The sequence below is a fragment of the Colletotrichum truncatum genome (assembly GCF_014235925.2).
Source record: "Colletotrichum truncatum strain CMES1059 chromosome Unknown Contig_0010, whole genome shotgun sequence".
In the NCBI taxonomy this organism is placed as follows: Eukaryota; Fungi; Ascomycota; class Sordariomycetes; order Glomerellales; family Glomerellaceae; genus Colletotrichum; species Colletotrichum truncatum.
In genome coordinates this window covers 2,448,380-2,466,845 of record NW_027222407.1, presented here as the reverse complement: position 1 = coordinate 2,466,845, position 18,466 = coordinate 2,448,380, and the positions used below count along the sequence as shown (strand labels likewise).

At 48.5% G+C, this 18,466-nt stretch overlaps 3 protein-coding genes across 3 annotated transcripts; 1 reads left to right on the top strand and 2 right to left on the bottom strand.

Annotated features, from left to right (window-relative positions):
• Nucleotides 1-311: 311 nt before the first annotated feature.
• Nucleotides 312-3,274, top strand: CTRU02_214130 (sodium/hydrogen antiporter nha1; the record flags this gene model as incomplete). The annotated part of the gene is made up of 3 exons (XM_070206188.1): nt 312-2,420; nt 2,471-2,585; nt 2,637-3,274. The coding sequence occupies 3 exons, from the start codon at nt 312-314 to the stop codon at nt 3,272-3,274; spliced, it is 2,862 nt and encodes a 953-aa protein (XP_070060220.1).
• A 1,220-nt stretch (nt 3,275-4,494) lies between these two features.
• On the bottom strand, nt 4,495-5,915 carry CTRU02_214129 (uncharacterized protein; the record flags this gene model as incomplete). Its single annotated transcript, XM_036724682.1, has 4 exons — nt 4,495-5,005; nt 5,088-5,467; nt 5,523-5,621; nt 5,676-5,915. 4 exons carry the CDS (start codon nt 5,913-5,915, stop codon nt 4,495-4,497), a joined length of 1,230 nt encoding a protein of 409 aa, XP_036583801.1.
• Nucleotides 5,916-9,555: 3,640 nt separating this feature from the next.
• Nucleotides 9,556-11,112, bottom strand: CTRU02_214128 (uncharacterized protein; the record flags this gene model as incomplete). Its single annotated transcript, XM_070206187.1, has 6 exons — nt 9,556-10,128; nt 10,180-10,388; nt 10,443-10,581; nt 10,635-10,737; nt 10,789-10,916; nt 10,975-11,112. The coding sequence occupies 6 exons, from the start codon at nt 11,110-11,112 to the stop codon at nt 9,556-9,558; spliced, it is 1,290 nt and encodes a 429-aa protein (XP_070060219.1).
• Between the last annotated feature and the right edge of the window lie 7,354 nt (nt 11,113-18,466).

Below are 18,466 nucleotides of genomic sequence, written 5' to 3'. Positions count from 1 at the left end.
CATAGCTCTACCAGCGCCCCGTATCGACTCGATTTCGCCCCGACGAACCACCCCAGGTCGACAGACTCTTGGCATTGCAAAATTTCCCTGGATGCATCAAGTCGCCCTCGCTCTCGGAACGCAATCCATTGACTGGGGGGTTTGAAGTCTCTCTCTCTCGTCTAGGTCGTGCCGTGCTTCCCTTTTTCTTGCCGGCGACTCCACGACCAACGGCTAGGCCTGTACACGATCACGAATCGCAAACATTTTTAACGAACCTATCTGCCTACATCCTTCACCACCAGTAGAAATATTCTCCCAATTACGCCGCCATGGCGTGGGACCATCTTTCAATCACCAAGCCGCACTTGGTGTACATCATCTTGGGCGGCTTTACCACTCTCTTCATGCTCTGTTCTTCTATTATCAAGGAGCGCATGTACATTGGCGAGGCCACAGTCGCGACCATCTGTGGAATCATCTTCGGGCCTCATGCGGCGAACCTGATTGACCCCAAGAGCTGGGGTAACGTCGACCTCGTCACCATCGAATTCTCCCGTATCGTTCTTGTCGTCCAATGTTTCGCCGTCGGTGTCGAATTGCCCAAGTTTTACATGGAGAAGCATTGGAAGTCAGTGGCCTTGTTGTTGATTCCCGTTATGACCTTTGGCTGGCTCATTGTGAGCTTGTTCATCTGGTGGCTAATTGACCCCTTGTCATGGCTCGAGGCGCTGGTCATCGCCGCCTGCGTCACTGCTACCGACCCCGTTTTGGCCTCTTCCGTCGTCGGCAAGGGAAAGTTCGCCAAGCGCGTCCCCAAGCACTTGCGAGACATCCTCTCGGCTGAATCAGGATGCAACGACGGCATGGCCTTCCCTTTCGTATACCTTGGAATTTACCTCATCCAGGAGCACATGGACGCCAAGAAAACGACGTTCCACTGGATCGTCTACACGATTCTGTACGAATGTATCTTTGGCGCCATCTTTGGTTTTGTCGTTGGCTACATTGCCCGCCATGGTATCAAGTACGCTGAAAAGCACGATCTTATCGATCGCGAGAGTTTTTTGGTGTTCTACTTTGTGCTTGCGCTGTTCTGTGCCGGTGCAGGCAGCTTGCTCGGCATGGACGATCTACTAGTCGGTTTCGCCGCAGGTGTAGGCTTCTCGAACGACGGATGGTTCGCTGCCAAAACGGAAGAATCCCACGTTTCCAACGTCATCGATTTGTTGATCAACTTGGCCTATTTCGTCTTCCTCGGAACCATCATCCCTTGGGAGCAGTACAACAACGTTGCTGAGGGCCTTACCCCCTGGCGACTGGTTGTAATTGCCATTTTTGTTATTCTCTTCCGTCGCATTCCCGCCATGCTATTGTTGAAACCATTCATACCAGACATCAAGACTTGGCGCGAGGCTCTGTTCGCCGGCCACTTCGGCCCTATCGGTGTCGGTGCCATTTTCGTCGCGATTCTGGCTCGTGCCGAGCTGCAATGGGAGACTGCGGTTCCGCTATCGGACATTCCACCAGAGGAGATTGAGCATAGGACTCTCGTCGCCGTCATCTGGCCCATTGTTACATTCCTCGTCATCGCCTCCATTATCGTGCACGGTTCTTCGGTTGCCGTCTTCACTCTTGGAAAGCGCATCAACACCTTGACGATCACCATGTCCTACACGACCGCACCCGAGGATGGTCCCACCTGGATGAACCGCCTGCCGAGGATCTCTTCGCAATCCCGATCGCAAGCCCGAACCATGTCTGATACCGACGGAGACGACCTAAAAATGCCAGATTTCCCGCCCGGCACCCTGCCTCCTGTGGGCTTCCCCGGCGCATTTTTGCGACGCCAGAAAGAAGAGGATGGTTCCAAGTCAAGAGGTCGTTCAACGTCCCGGAACCGCCGCAAGAGCCGGAAGTGGGAGGACGGCCTTGGACCTGGGGGACCTGTTTCCCAGTCCGCCATTTTCCCTACCAGACGTGAGCCGTTGCTCAATGAGAAGGAGCCTTCATCCCCCGAAAACAGTGACAACGCAGTGCCACCAAGGCGGGATTCTGAAAGAGGTCGCGAGAGAGACCCTGAGAAAGACGATGAGATCACGCCCTCCCCCGAAGAAGGCTCTAGTCGAACTCAGACCCCGCCCAAGGTCCAGATCTACGAGGAAGGAGACCACTTGGTGGTTGAAAATGAGGATGGAGACGTTTTAACTGTCGAACGATCTAATAAAGGATCGGCAGCAGCTGACGGCAAGCCAGTCCAAACGGATATGGCTGCATTAGCCGCTCTGAAATCAAAGCAAGACGAAAAGTTCGATTGGACCTTCGACTCCTTCAAGCGCAAAGTTGAAGACGTCTACACTCAAGAGGTGGAGAAGCGCAAGGAAAAGAGCAAGTCTGAGAGACGCCACGAGCCCGCTCGCGCATTCCAGTTTGGCAACACTGTAAGTTTTCGCTTTCAGTCCATTTCTGTCAGCCACTAACATCTATATAGGTCATTGTTGAGGATGAGGATGGTGAAGTTATCAAGACGTACGAGTTACCATCAACCAAAACCGGAAAGGAAATCGGAGGCATCACACAACAGAGTCTTAAGTACCTTGGCATGGGTGGTTTGTTGAAGGCATCTGAGAAGGCCGCAGCTGAGGCCGCCAATCAAGGCGAGTCCAGTGCTGCGGGTGCTGCTAAGGCGCCTCCCAAGTCAGGATGGCAAGGTATTTTCAGAGGCGGCGACAGCGAGAAGCCCAAGAAGAACGCAGCAGAGGAGGAGCAAAACGATGACCGACACATTAGATTCACCATCGGCGGAGTTGGTCAGCGCATGACGAAGGAGGACTTCATCCGGGAGGTGCAGAAACTTGACGTGAAGACCCGTCGTGAGGTTGTGGACCAGTCGACCGCATCTCAGCGCGTCAAGTCGATAGCAAAGGGAGATGTTCCTTCGCCGGCAGACATTCCCACTATACAAATCGGAGGCGACTCCGTCGAGAAGCGATCCGGCTCCCACTCGCTAAGGCGCGGGGACAGCAGTTCAGCGAAGGCACCTGTCCGCGATTCACAAGACGAGGACGATGGGGAGACGGCTGTCGAGAGACAGCGCAGATTAGCTGTTCTGGCAGGTCAGAGCGATGAAGATGCTGGCGAGACTCCTGCCGAACGACGACGCAGAGAAGCAGCGCTGGGCATGAGCTCAAATGGTGGGGGGGACGACTCAGATGACGAAGGCGGTGAGAGGGTGCCGCCGGCGAGGAGAGGCATTCGTTTTGCAGACAGCGCAGTGAAGCGAGCAGGCAAATAAGAGGAGGCGAGGCATAAACTGTGAAGCATAGCGTTGCATTGAAGGGGGTGTGTGCATGCATCATGACAGCGACCATACACTGGTTTTGACATCTCGGGAAGGAACCGAGTTTAAGAAGCGATTCAACGGCCTCATTTTTTTGATAATCTTATTGTCTATATTGTGCATACTTTGAAATAAACTTCATAGGCCTTCTAACAGCTTGCATTCATTGTGGCCATCGTGCCCATCGTCACAATGTCGCTCAGGGGGTGGGTTCTCACGCATACCATTGACTTACCGTGACGGACAGGTGGCGCATGTGATGATTACCCCGTGAATGCCAATATAGAGGTCTATTCCCTGATTGGGAAACTGCACGGGTAAGCCTGTCATCCATACTTTACGCCATACGCAGTCTGCGACAGAATTGCAATTTACTTGGGATAACCTGACCTCTCACTTTTCCTTCGGTTCCCTCTGACGTCATCTTAGTTGAATTGTCACCTGTCCGGTGCCGAAGTGGAGCCCGGAATGCGGCGGCGTAGTGGCGGAGCTAGTTTTTTTCGGTGGGGCAATACAGTCTCCGGGGTTTAAGGCGGAGGGGGCGGAGGGGCGGAGCGGGCTCTGTAGGGCTTGAGTTCAGTTTCATTGTTTGACTTGACATCGCCCACCGCAAACTGTGGTGTGCGAGAACTTGTGGGGATTTACTGCTTGCGGAAGGGTTGTCAGGCTGTGTGAAGCGTGATGATTGCTCCCGCGTCTCAACGGCAGGAAGAGGCGATGCTCTTCACCTACATTACTGCAGGATCCTGGTTGTTGAACAGCGTATTGGACTCTGGGATGCTGCAGACAGGGTTTCCGTCGAGTTCTGGCAAGCATTTGTTGTTCTTCAACCTAAACTATCCTGTCCGAACATGAACCAAGTCATTCCAACTTCACCGTTGAAGTTGGTTGGTGTCTTGCTCATGCGTTTCCTCCTTTGGTCTTGATGTGAAAGGATTGTAATATATAGTAACCCATCTCAAAAACTACTTCAGTACACGCCGAGTCGAATGGGCCTTCATCGTAGTGACTAATATTGCGCTGGTAGCAGCAACACTACAGCAGCTGATACTTGTTACATTGCCAGTAATTCGTCTGTTTGCCATCTCTCATCTCTGGTAATTATGTGCCTTCATTCATATTATTATTATTCTGATCGTCACTCAAATGCCTGGTCCCCAACCGCGCAGGATGTTCTATTCCAAACGAATCTCTTCGACCACCCAGGTTTTCTCAACTCGGATTCCAAACTCCCCGAGAAACGTGGCGGCTCCTTCCGACATGGACATTTCCTGGCTTCGAGTAGATGTAATATTGGTTTTAGTTGATCCTTTGTTTGGGGTGAGAGCCGATTGTTGATCCTGGGCACCTAAAGTTGAATCTGTGTAGACCCGCTTCTTGCTGAACAACTTGAAGCTCAACGCGCTTTGTCTGCCGGTCAGGCCGCCGTGTATCAAATCTACCTCGCTTCCAGAGCGCTGGTGAGAGTACTGTTGCGTGGCGTCTTGAGATACCGCTCCTTCTGAGCTAGGCTCTGCCCGAAATAACCCATTAACTTTTCGATCTAGAAGATGGCGAATCGTTGCTAATGATGCAGTAGTCACACCGACACCCAGTTCCGCAATTGTCCAGCATGCTGTGCTCAGATAGCCTTTGGGTGGTGGGCGAGTTAGGCTCCAGATACGTCCGGCTGAAATGATGGGGACGCTAGGTAACACTTGATCAGACTCTGTATGGCGAAAAAAAAAAAAAAAAACAAGCAAAAAGGGTCAAGAGGGCAGGCACTTACATTGCACCAATTCCGAAGACACCGAATACAGCCCATCTTTGGCGGCCACGTAACTTCAAGCCCCATAAAGTAGGGAGAGGTAAGAACAGCACGATGATGTCAGTCACCATTGTCCCTGTGGCATTGATGTATGTTGATACATAGGTCGGCAGGCACACAGCACCCGAAACAGTGAGATCCCAGTTGGCTTGAATGGGCACGCAGACCAAGATTGCGAGAATAATCTGCGCCAAGCTCCAGGCCCCGACTGTGAGGATGGCGACCAGATAGACAGTTTTCATGACACGGACGTGTCTGAATATGTGATAGAATTGAAACAAAAACGTCAACTTCAAACAAGCCATGGCAACATTGTAAGTGATTGCAACTGCATATGGGAGCTGATCAATTTATTAAGCATGCAAACAAGAAACCGACGGAGAATGAGGTTGTTACCTTTGAACCATCGTGCCCTTCTATAATCATTGCTTTTATTATAGGAAGATACCGTATGGCAAAGACGCTCTGCATGACGTTGACAGAAAAAGTACAAAGCTGGAACATGTGTGAGCAAGCATGTTTCAGAAGATATGGGTTTACAAGGCGTACTAAAGCGATAATAGCAAAAGCATCGTCAATTCGGACTTGCTTTGTGATGAAATACCGGGTATACAAGCGAACAACTACCGACACAGTGGTGATAATTGTCACAATGGCGCCAAATGCGACTGTTGCCTGTGCTTGACTCATGTTGTAGACAAAGTCTAACTGCACTGGAGGCAAAGCTGGCGGCATACTTGATGGCGATGTCGGCTGGGCCCCAAAAGGGACAGACGAGGATTCGGCCATCTGGTCATGGGCAGACGAGGAGGCCAGACAAACGCTGTTTCCTATATCTTAAGGCGCAGCCTGGCGGGGAATTGTTTTTCTTAAAAGTGAAGACAGCCACGCCTGGGCCGGGAAGTGTGGGCGGCCAGCCGTAACCCAGCGAAAATGAGAAAACAAGCTTGACTTAAGGAGGCAGGCCAGGACTTGAGTGAAACAAGGGGACAACAAGCCTTAAGGGTCTTCCAATGGAATTAGTTTCAAACAGCTTTGAATAGCCGCGATACGAAGACTATATTGCGGGCTACGCGGGAATCTTAACTGAATTGGGCCTTGAACAGCCCTGAGCACGCGAATTTACTAGGTATAAAAAGCGGCCCCACGACTCCTTATCCTCAAATTCATAATTGACAGCAGGAAGTCCCCCACTCAAATGCTACCAGGAACATGACACCACATTGGTCTGCATTGGCTCCATGCCAGCCGGGATAGCCGAAGCTCGGCCGAAGTTGCTTGTTTAAGATTGCTTTACAGTTGCAAGCCGAGTTGACGTGACTGGCGGGGTTTTTCTTAACCATATTGCATAAAGCAATCTGCTAATCTGACCTCGAAACGAGAATTTCGGCGAGACAGATGCTGTTGCGAAAGCAGACACTCAACGCCACTCAATGGTACCAAGACAAAACTTCAAAAACAAAACATACAACACCGGGGATTCGCTGGTCGTCACCGACCCAACTACTAGTCCAGCCCTCATTGGCTTATCTATGGGAGAGCGGACGGGATCCCGAGTTTTCCAATGGGTATGGTCGTATGTGGTTGTTTAGCTTGGTATTGATGCTTTTATCCGGTATTCTGGGTGAGCTCGCTTGAAGGTCGCTGACTTGTAATCACCACAGACATGCTTCATAAAAAATTCTCGGTCTTCGAAAGTGTTTGATAGCTTATTTTAAACTAATAAAAGACATTTTGCTTTGAACGGAAGGAGTACTTTGAGTGGCATGTGCCTCAAGTCGCATAGTTTGGGTTGGCGATGTCATAAGTCCAAGAAAACATGAGAAATCGGTGGATCCGACCTCATATACATGTTTTATAGCTTTACTTTCGGGAAATTACAGTCTATATAAGAAATAATTCGATTGCCTCATTTGCGATGTCGCCCATCACCGGCTCACATGTCAATTTCTCAGATGTCCATAGCCAGCCATCACCGACGTCATTGATGGGCCCAAATTTGAAACCAAAGGTATCTTACGGTTTGTCTTCAGGATCTACTTAGCTATTTTCGGTGGTCTGTGTACTGAATCACTGGCTGAGGTAATTTCTTGAGTCCAAGCTGGGACTAGAGCATTGTTGCCCTTTGTTCAAGAACGGCCACGCCTTGGCAATTTGGAAAACCCTCAAAGAAATGTGTGGCGCAGTAACTGGTCCTAAAGCGAACCCAATCATATACGAGTGATAGAACTTCTGCACCTACTGTTTTCACTCAGAATGTCAGAGCTGTCTTGGTATCTTGTTTCCATGTCATTGAGTCCGAAGGTGGCCTGGGCCTGGGCATCACCACGTGGTAGAAATAAGCTTACCTTAATTAGACTCCAGCATTTTTCATGTATAAAACAAAGCTAATCCGAGTATTCCGGGTCCAATCTCTCGTCACACCGTAGATGAAACAGCCCGTTCGTGCAACCTGAACGCCAGACAACGCTTGTTACCGTTCTCAAGAGAGTTAACATGGGATCTCAAATTTCAACAGAAGGAGTCGTCAACCCCCTCGACAAAGATAAACCCGCTGAGGTTGTCCGGCACGAGCGATTATCCCACCTCAATTGGGCAGTTTTTAACGATATATCGGAGATTGAGGTTTACGAAATCGCAAATGATCCTACTTCAGCACGCGAACCTTTTGCAGGGCATCCAATCGCAGATGAGCCTGTAACCAACTACGACCTGACGGAAATGTGGGTTGGTATCCATGCGCTCAGTTTAGATGCCTTCAACTCCGACGGCAAGCGGGAAGACCCAAAGATACTCATCAAGCGAATGGATGGTAAACCCATCACTATCGGCGACTTCGTGATGCAGGTGCATCCATTTTTAAACACTTATAAGACCGCAATTATGGAAGTGGAAGAGATGTCTGTGGGAAAGAAGTTGTTGGAAGGCACCAAGATGATTTATCGCACTTGTCTGAGCCCCAAACCGGGGGAAATCAATGGTCCAGACGCACAGGTTCAATTTTTTGTTGATCTAGACCAAGAATAGCCGACTGAGCTGGCTACTTGATGGATACTTTAGGGAAGTAAGAAAGAGGTGTCTATCTTTGAAATCTGGTCATCGCTGCACCCTTTTGAATCAGCTTCTTATTCAAGTCTTTGTAGGAGAATGACCAGACGTTCAAAGTCATCGTTGATCTCGTCTACAGGAATATTTATGCGGACTGTAAAAAAGGATACTTACTCGAAGGGTTGGTTTGATAGTATGGGGAAAATGGGCGCATATTGCAGGATATTTCATGTGTATGACAACTGCCGCTGTTCCTAAGCAACATAGGTAGTCAGAGTCTAAACTAACTGAGTTTGTGATGATTTTACTAGCAGTGAACCAAACAGCTTGAAGATATCTTACCATAACTCTACGCACCTCTGATCCGTATGTATAATCCCCTTTTCCCCGAGCAATAGCTCAAAACCCAAATCGATTTGTGTTACTCTGCATGACTCACATCCCTACTACAGCCCAAATCCTCACCATCAAGTTGCAAAATCAGTATACGTAGTCAAGGCTAAGCAGACACATTCTCACCAACGTAATTGTCTCCCCCAACTTTCTTTTCCATATAACGCCTCCCTGTCAATTCAAGTCCACCCTGTATCTCCCTCTGCTACCTCCACTACTTCGATGCAAATGCTGAACAATTCTCACAGTCTCTTTCAAGGATGGACGCCGATATTCCCTTTACATTATCCATCACGTCCCGACCCGACCATTCCAGGGGGCTATGTGCCGCAGATCCTCCTTCTCTTCTCTACAATATCAAAATGATATTCGCTATTGTCGATTACATAGAACCGTGTCCGAGAACCTAGGTTATGAGGGGAAGTCTTTTTGCTCTTTTGCCAGCCGCGTTTTGATCAACAGTTACCTCGGAGTCTGAAAAGTTGAAGATGCTGAAAGAAACGCTCTAATTTAGAACTGTTCTGATCAAACGAGTGAAAGTAGGAGCAATGTTAATTCCGTAGAAATCCTGAGCCACTTGATTGCCTACAATCCTATCTCCACGCCTGAAGCCTGCTGTAATTGTGTTATTGGGGGCCAGCTCGAGTCCTCTGAACTTTTGCCATACAACAAGTAATGTCGCCGTTTTCGGCTTGGTATTATACAAACTCCAACCACGCGAAGACTATTGTAATGCAATTCTAAAGACTCTTTTACATTATTTTAACAGTAAAATCAAACTGCCAGATGTGGTTGTCTCTGAACCCGGATTATATTGGTGCATAAGTAGTACTCAAAATGGAACGATGGGAAGGTTTTTGTCCATATGTTTCGGTAATGTATATAGTGATGCCATTTGTGGTGTCGTTTTATGTTCGTGTGTTTGATTACAGGTGCAGTTTTTGCTTCCGTTGGCTGTTGGCCAGATTCGTCCCAGTATTAATATACTTTAAAAAAAACTCCTATCCTTCTTATCATCTCCTCCATTATGTGTTCCCTTGAAGCTTTTACTTCTTTTAGCCGCGTTATCATCTTCGGGCCTGTTGACGTCAACTGTGAAAAAGGCTTCACCCCTCTCGAGAGAACTTTCCGAACTGTTGCCTAATTCCCTCTTGCTGTCTCGTTTCCATTCTTCGATACGTATCTCCACATTCTTGCTGATTCCCCCATTAGCCGGTGCCGGCAGCGGTGGTTGAGGCTTATTAAGGTACTCTTCGCTCCCCATCATAGTAATCTCTGTAATGGGGTACTGGCTAAATGGTGGGCGTCCCTTCTTGCGATTCTTGCTGTCCGTGACGTCGTCAAGCTTGATGCTTCCAGGCTGCGGTAGGTCGGAGCGCTTTGTGTTTCCATACTTGTTTCGCGTGGCAGTACGGGAGAAAGTGCTGGTGATAGTGCCGAACACAGGGCTGAACCACTTGCGAAGTAATGGGAATATCATCGGGAGATTGGTCGTGACAATTGCGACGAAGGTTTCACGGACAGCCCAGGAGCCTGCCTGCTGAGCGCCGTTTACCGGATCCTAAGACATCTCAGTAAAGCGTACTCGTAACTAAGAAGGGTTTCGACTTACCGAGATGATGAGAACGCAGCGTAAAATGCCGGCCATCGTCACGAAGATTCCTCCAGAGAAAAGAACTATAAGACCAAGTTTCTTTCTCATAGGGAGCTTCGAGGCCCATAACATTGGAATCGGTATGCTCAGGAGGTAAAGGTCTGTCAGAACGTTGAGAACAACCGTAACAAGGATGTTTATTTTGGAGATGGCAGGTTGGCATAGGTCTGCATACGTTGTCAGAAGAGGATTCTCTTGAACAAGGTCATTCCCGTACTCACTCCCAGGGTCAGGGTATATCTGCCAGTTCTTATGTATGGGGTAGCAGCTGAAGATAATGGACAGGAATACTGCCAACCAAGTCACCACAATCAAAATGAAGCCGGCGTATATGCGCTTGTGGTAGTTATGAAGTCCTTCCTATTTCTCGGTGTCAAAGTTTGTCTTCGGTGACGGGAATGCATTTTACGTACCGTGAGACGTAAGTAGAAGGTGCACATCGCAGCCTTCGCCGGCCAGAGTACTAAGCAGCTGTATGTAATCCATCCTGCGATCTGTGTCTTCGATCCGTTGACCCTGGAGCACTGAGTCAGATAGGTTGCGTTATAGATGGTATGGCTGTCGTACCTGAGCCTAAACTCCTCGCTGTTGGGGTCCAAATTCCTCCTTTGTTCGTCCGTCATGCCATTATTGGCAAGTCCTCGCCAGTACGCCCCGACACTATATGCCAGAGCAGTCTCAGCAGAGTATGTGCACTGGAATCCAGCATATCAGTACCAAACACGTAGACAAGCAAGCGGAAGGGCGACTTACGACGACAACAAGCATAAGATAATCATCCGCCTGCAGATGCTTCCAGCCCACAGCCTTTATCCGTGCATATGTTCTTAGAAAGACGACTGCAATAGCCACACCGAGAAGCGTGAACGCCTCTGTTGTAAAGTCAGACATACTGATTTCATGACACCGGACCTCACGGGTGCATTAAACTGGGGGGGAACAAATTCACGCAACAATCACATGGTGCCAGAGCTGCGAGAGTAAGGTATATAGGGCTCGAAAGAAGACCCATTGCAGTCTGCAGGAACGGTAGGAAATGCGCAGCAATGCTGATCATCCACGCTTCCGGTTACAATCACTTCAGGGCAAGGAATCAGGGGTTTGAGCGCGAACACAGGTCGTGCTCCAGAATTACAGCCTCCCGCTCTCCATACGTAAAGATGTGTGGGACTCCTGTAGTACCTACTCCGTACCTGGGTAGCATGTGGAAACGGGGGGAGGGGGCGATATTTTGGAATGATGGATAGTGGGCACACAAGGTGAGAACGCTCATGGAGATGCAGTATCCGTAGGCCCTCGGAGTTCGGCCGATGGGTCAGCGGCAGATTTTCTACAATTGGTGTGTGTCTGTCGCAACGAATCCCGTTTGAGCTGGTGCAAGAGCTCTGAAAGGACAAGGAACCCAGGGAAACAAGGAAAATCTCGCCTTCGTCTAGCTTCTAGGCTTCTTTTAGCACTCACGCATAGATCCTCATCATGGAATGCGGAGCTTTTTCCACGCACCTCAGCCAACCATGATGAAAGTCCCACAGGTACAACATGCCGAAGTGAGGCCGGTGTTGTGTGTGTGCAAGCCGTCCGGCAGCTTGTAGCTAGTATCATAAACCGTGGGGTGATCATCTATAACTACCGGCTAGTAAGGACGCTCATTTGGAATATGTTGCACTTCAGATCGTACCGTTACGCAACTCTGTCAGACGGTAGTCAGCACCGGCCTCTACCTAGCTAGGTGGTTCTACAGCCAATGTTAAGGAAGCGCCTAATGCGACAAGACCATTCGGGATATTCGTTCACAATAAGAAGTGGAGTCAATTAACCGGAGCTCCGCTTGGTGGTGATATGCGATTCTCTAACCGGAACAAGGGGTCAAACGCTCCATCTCCTGCATATAACTAGCTGTCAGATTTACAGGCATTTTATTGCATCGAGGATGAGGACCAATGGGACTGGAAGTCTGGCACATGGCACACGTCTACTCCGTACATTTTGGACTAAACTGACGGTCCTATTTCAGGGGTAGATCGAATAACATCCCTTCTCCTTCCTCCGAGCCCTGGCAGGGTGACAGAAACAGGCAAGTCTTCCGCAATGGCAGTTGTCAAAGAAGGTGCGTCATTCTGGCTCAGTCGAGATGCGGCTCACAACATGTGCTTTAGAGTGATTAGAACAGAAACTTGAACAAATGAGCAAATTCGTTTGGAAGCCATCAGTATGTTTTAGAATTCGCATTCCATACCTGCCCATTCAAGTTCCTGAGTGAACTCGATTAAAGCCCTGAGAGGCCAACTCCAAGGTCACGTAAAACCGCAAGTCACGTATTAACGCGGATGAAGACGGAAGGCGGATGAAGGGCGGATGAAGGGCGGGTGCAGACGGATGAGACTCTCACGACTCATGACAGTGACATGGGAGGTGGAGAGTCGGGGGCGGAGACTACGTAGTTGCGTCAACTTCTGGGGTTGTCCTAATGTGACATGTCGGCAGGACTAACAGCAATGTTTCTTCATAACAAATAACTCTTTGGGAAGCCCAATTTCCGCAGAGAGCCCAAATTCAGCCGCCTTAGGATTTGCGCAAAGTCCAGCTACCACTTCTAAGCCTTACTTACTAGGTAGGGAGATGAACAGCCTATTTTGTTTCACTCCATATTGACTTCTTGACGGCCCAGGCCCTTCGTGTTATTCCGAAGGTCCTGTCAGCGTGGACTGACTGCGAACCAAACAAAAGTTTTGTTCGGATGAGACATTTATTGATATTCCTTTTCGTCACCGATGTTTTATTTGCACAGACGAATTATTCCATGCCGACGGAGGCTTCCCTGGCATTGATCTGATGAAAAAGGAGATCTTTAAGGAGGATTCTTCAATTGTCGTTGAAATGGGGCTGTGGATCCCCCCACCGACTTATGTTAGATAAACGATATTAGTTTGATGCAATACACCTGGGGTTCATTGAGCAAAGAGTGATTCATGTTGTTGATTGAGTGATTCTACCCATTCCGGTTGAAGCGGGGTTCTGTTTTGTATCTACCCGTTCTTCCCGGTTTCAGCATATTGCAAGAATGCAACTAAGCTAGATTTCCTAGCATTTTATCCGGACGCAGGCGTCAATCTAACACACCCCCCCAGTTGAGGCCGCTTAGGCAGAGACTGATCCGCTGGGTTACTTAGTTTTCCAGTTTTTCCATTTCACCTAGAAGTTCCATTTCTCCCAGTGTGGGCAGCTTTCTCTTCTCTAGGTGGTTGGAGATGTCCACTAGGCCGATTTGTTTGATAAACGTCTTGAATGGCGTATGGCTCATCGGTTTAGTCAGTCCGTCTGCAACCATATCTGCAGTAGGTCTGTATTCCACTTTGATTCTATTCAATTGAGCTTCCTGTCTCAACCAGTGGTTGTGTATATCAACGTGTCGGAGTTTTGTCTGCAACTTGGTGATGTCCTTGTTGATCAGTTGTATTGTCTGGATGTTATCGCATTGTATTCGTATCCGTGATTCATCCAATTGAAGTCCAAGTTCCTTAAGTAGTCGCGATACGAATATAGCTTCTTTGGCTGCCTGAGCAAGAGCAAGTAGCTCAGCTTCTGTTGTTGAAGTAGTAACGGTTGCTTGCTTATTAGCTCTCCAACCGATAGTGCCTCCAAACAATCGCATTACATAGGCTTGGGAACTCTTGCGGTCCTCTGTATTGTCTGCAAACGAGGCATCGCTTGCTACGAAGAACTCATCGTCTCCGCCGAATTGCAAGGCAAGCGATTTGGTTTTCTTCAGATAAAGCAGAACCTGGTCTGCTGCTTTGTAGTGTTCTGGACCTGGGTTTGCGTTGAACCTGGCTAGTTTTGATGCTGCGAAAGCTATGTCAGGTCTAGTAATAACGGCAGCATATAGAATTGATCCAATCTTGCGTTGGTATCGCCTTATGGACGCTATGCTAGCTTGTTTTTCATACGGTCTTAGCTCTTCGCGTCTCATGGGAATGTCATGTCGCTGATCTCTATCTTCAGATAGGTTAGCAATCTTGTCAATATAGTCTGACTGTGATAGCCAGATAAGTTTCTTGTCTCGGTCTCGAATGATTTCGATTCCAAGGAACCACTGTAGTGGTTTTCCCCCCGTTAATTTATATCGTCTCTGTAACTTTCCTGTTACTTCTTTGATTTCATTCTCTTTCTTCTTTTCATATGCCAGGACTATATCATCCACATAGAAGAAGATAATGATAGCTCCTTTGATCATGCAGCAGGGCTCATGTGGAACGGTTTCAAACCCGAGGTCTTTCAGCGTAGCCATAAGGTCCTTTTGCCACAGGAGTAGTGACTCTCTTAGGCCATACAACGCTTTCTGGAGCATCAGGATGATTCCTGGTTTCCGATAGCCTGGAGGCATGCGCATGAATATGTCCTTGTCTAGCTTTGCGTTTACAAACGCGTTAACGGCATCATACTGGATTAGTTCGAGGTCGAAACGTGCAGCAACCGCCATCAGTGTCCGGAAAGACCGTCCTGCTAGTGTTGCGGCATAGGTTTCTTCATGTATTGACTTGATTTGCTGGTCTCCTCTGACCACGAGGCGTGCTTTGCCCTTTTGAAACCGTCCATGCTTGTCGAATTTATATACGTATACCCACATGCAGTCTAGGACCTGACAGTCCTTCGCACGGGTGTCTTTTCGACTTATTTCAATCCAAAATTTCATCTCGGCGTGACTGCGTAGATGTTGTTGTTCCGCCGTCTCGAATAGCGTACCCATGGGGTGGTTTCTAAGATCAGCATGGCTTCGCGGTAACGGAGGCATCTGCCGCCTGTGTAGGCAACTTGGATTCTTTAACAGTCGTTGAAGCTTTGCTTTGTCGATCTGCTTTCCTTCAAAGATGCCCACCGGCGTGGCCTGTCGTCCAGCCGCAAACGCTGCCTTCCATGCTTCAAAGACATCATATAAACTTTCACCTTTCTGAGCATTTGCTTGTAGGAATTCCGAATCATCCCGAATCGTCATAGCTAGAAGTGCTGTCGGTGGAAGAGACACAGGGGATGGGTACGGACGACTCTGGGCATCAGAATTCTTGGCTTGGTCATCGGTGCCGGCTTCTGCCTGGTCTCCCGTGCCGCCTTCTGGTTTCCCCAGGTCGACTTCCGCGTCCCCGGTTTGTCCAGAGCCTTCGTCGGTACCAGCTGGTTGATCAGACTCAGCCTCCAACTGTTCAGCTCCTGTATCTCTTTCTACTTCATGGAGAACGGCATCTTCCTAACTGAGCTGGGTTCCGACGTCCTCGTCTTCTCCATAAAGGCCCTCCCAATTTGTTTGGGGTATAAAGGCACCGGTGTGGTCTTCTTCTGCTATCATATTTCGGTCTGTTTCTGGTTCCTCAACCTGGTCAAGTAAATTGATTAGCTCTTGCTGTCCGACGTGAAGGAGGTCATCTCTTAATTGGTTCAAGTTTCCGTTAAATAATTCGTCTTCGTTAAAAATAACGTCTCTTGCTCCGACGACTCTTCCAGTCTGAGGGTTCCATATTCGATAAATGTTTGTTGACTGGTACCCCACAAGAAAACCGATCCATGCTCTTGGGTTCAACTTTTGCCTTTTCTTCCGTTGTAATTAAGCATCCGTCGTCATAGCATATGCCTTGCATCCATAGACACGTAGGTGTGCTTGGTATGGCTTTCGGTCTTAGACCGCAACCCCGTCTCTATGCGCTAGGGCGGTGTAAAATCTATCGTACGGTGTTCGCCAGCTATACATATGCTTTGGCGTCCGGTTGTACAGATATACAGCTGCACGGTAAATCTCGACCTACAGATGCTCTGGCAGCCGAGCTCCTATCCTCATAGCCCGCGCTTTCGCCTTGATAATTCTCCCTAACACCTCAGCTCCTCCGTTCTGTGCTAGGGTGTTCGGAGCTGATGCTTCGACTCTGATATGTTAGGAGTGAAGTAATACAGATACAACTCCTCCCGTCACGATTTCATTATCGCATTCGATAATCTTTGGTTTGATTTGGTATTGTCGTTCGAGTATGCCGGTTATGTTTTTCAATACGGTACTGATCGTTCCTATTCTTCTTTCCGCAAGGTAGTAGTCCCAAATCATTCCCGACCAGCGGTCCGTGATTAGCATTACGCTACTTCTGCCTATAGGGTCTTTTGGAAGGTCATGAAAGTCGATTGCTAATCGCTCACCCGGGCCGTAGCCTACGTTCCGTGGTTGACGGCTTATTTGACGCTTCATCTTGGAAAGTGCGCATCCATCACATTCCACCGTGGTTAGTCCTTTTATCCGGACCCCTTGTGAGGTATTAACTAGATGTTCCAGAGCCTGAGGTCCTGGGTGTCCAAGTCGAAGATGCCACCTCCTTGCGTCTGCTTTCATAGCACCTTTCTTTGTCCAGGAGTTCAATTTGTGTCTTCGAGTAACGAATGCAGTATTCGGCGTGTTAGGAGGTATATCTTCGATGACGAATTGGTCATATCGGTCCATAACCTTGTATACGATTGAGTTATCGAATGACCTTATGTAGTTAGAACGAAGACGATTGTCCCACCAATATCCGCGTTTTCTTAATTGTCTAAGGGATACCAGATTGCAAGGGAAATTTCCACATAGTGCGACATCGTTCAGTTAGATTATTCTTGGTCCTCTCGGTCCCTGGGTTTGTATGTTCACATTCCCGTATCCTTGGATAGGAATTCTGCTTTCTCCAGCAAGGATGAAATCCCCAGCCTCCGATCGACGGAAGTTGTTAAACCGGTTGAAGTTATTAAAGATATGTATTGTTGACCCTGAGTCAAGAAGAGCCGAATTCTTCAATGGGTAGTATGTAGTGCAGGACATCGAATTAAACGCAGAGACAACGAAGCTGGCTGTGCACTCTCCAATACTTCGTCCTAGTCAATCGGTAGCTTCAACGTGTTTGACTTTCTTGATGCGGTTGATTTCATCCTTGAGAGATGCGTCGTTCTTAAGTCGATGTTCAACCGCATCACGGATTAATTTCCTGCCCTTGAAGTAGTCTGGTGCATCGTTGGAAAACACATAGTAGCAGTTTTCTAGAGCGTGATTGCCATCACAGGCTTTACACACTATATTAGTGCTCCGTGTGGTGACTGTGCGTTTTCGCTTTCGGCTGTTGACTTGGTCTTGACTAGGTTGGCTCCCTTCTTCGTTATGCGTTTCAGCCTCCGTCCAAGATGTATTGTCGCGGTCTGCGGCAAAGGTTGGGCCAAATACGCCTTTGGTTATTTGGGAACCTTTCTCTCGCGAGCTAAGAAGATCTCGACGTTCTGCTTCCTTCCTGAGGTCTTTTGCAACCTCTCCGATCGTCAATGATTTTTCCTCAAGTTTGTTTTTGTAGATTCCAGCATATATAGCTGCCTAACTTCCCAGAATTGGTTGGATGGCCTTGGTCAAATCGTCGAACCAAATATTGGGGTCTTCCACGCCTCCGGTTTTCCTCACGAGCACATGGTTTGCCGCCATTTCCCAGGAAGTGATCCATCCAGCGAAGTCTTTAGGTACCCTAGTCAATGTTGTTATAGCTGCCTGGTACTTTCGACGAGCCGCAGCTTGTTGTTCTCTTTCAGTAGCGCCTACACTCGTCTGTAGGTTGGAGTACCATGTCCTCAAATCCCATATAGCGCGGCAAGAGCTCTGGCGTAAGCCATAGTCAACCGTATCAATAACCCAAGCCTTAAGCTTCTCAGAATTTGCTTCTTGCTCTTTGTATTCCTTGTAGTCTTGTTCGTAAACCCTCCATTCGAACGTAAAGGAGGCTTTGTCGTCCGCAGTAAGTTCGGATAGATTTCGAGCATGGAGGTGTGGGTCAGTTGACTCAGTTGCTGAGGGTAGGGAGTCGCCCGCAGATGACTGGCTAACTGTCTGACTCGATTGGCCACTGTGGCGGGTCTGTCTCCCCTGTTGGGACAGTTGCTCCGGGTCGGTAGCTCGAGTAATCTTTCGATTATAGGATTCAACTGTCGGTCTCGCAGGTTTTTCCATTAAAGCTCCATCATTTTCAGGATTGATGTAATCCCATAAATGCAAGCCTATAGCTTTTGTTTGGAATTCTTCGTCCCAACGGCCCCAGTCTTCAAAGGTCCGTAGTAGTACCTTCTTAGATAAGGTATTGCCACTCGACATCGTATCTTTCCATGCGCGTAACTAGCTCTCGAGCGATATGAGACTCTTAATTGTTAGATAAACGATATTAGTTTGATGCAATACACCTGGGGTTCATTGAGCAAAGAGTGA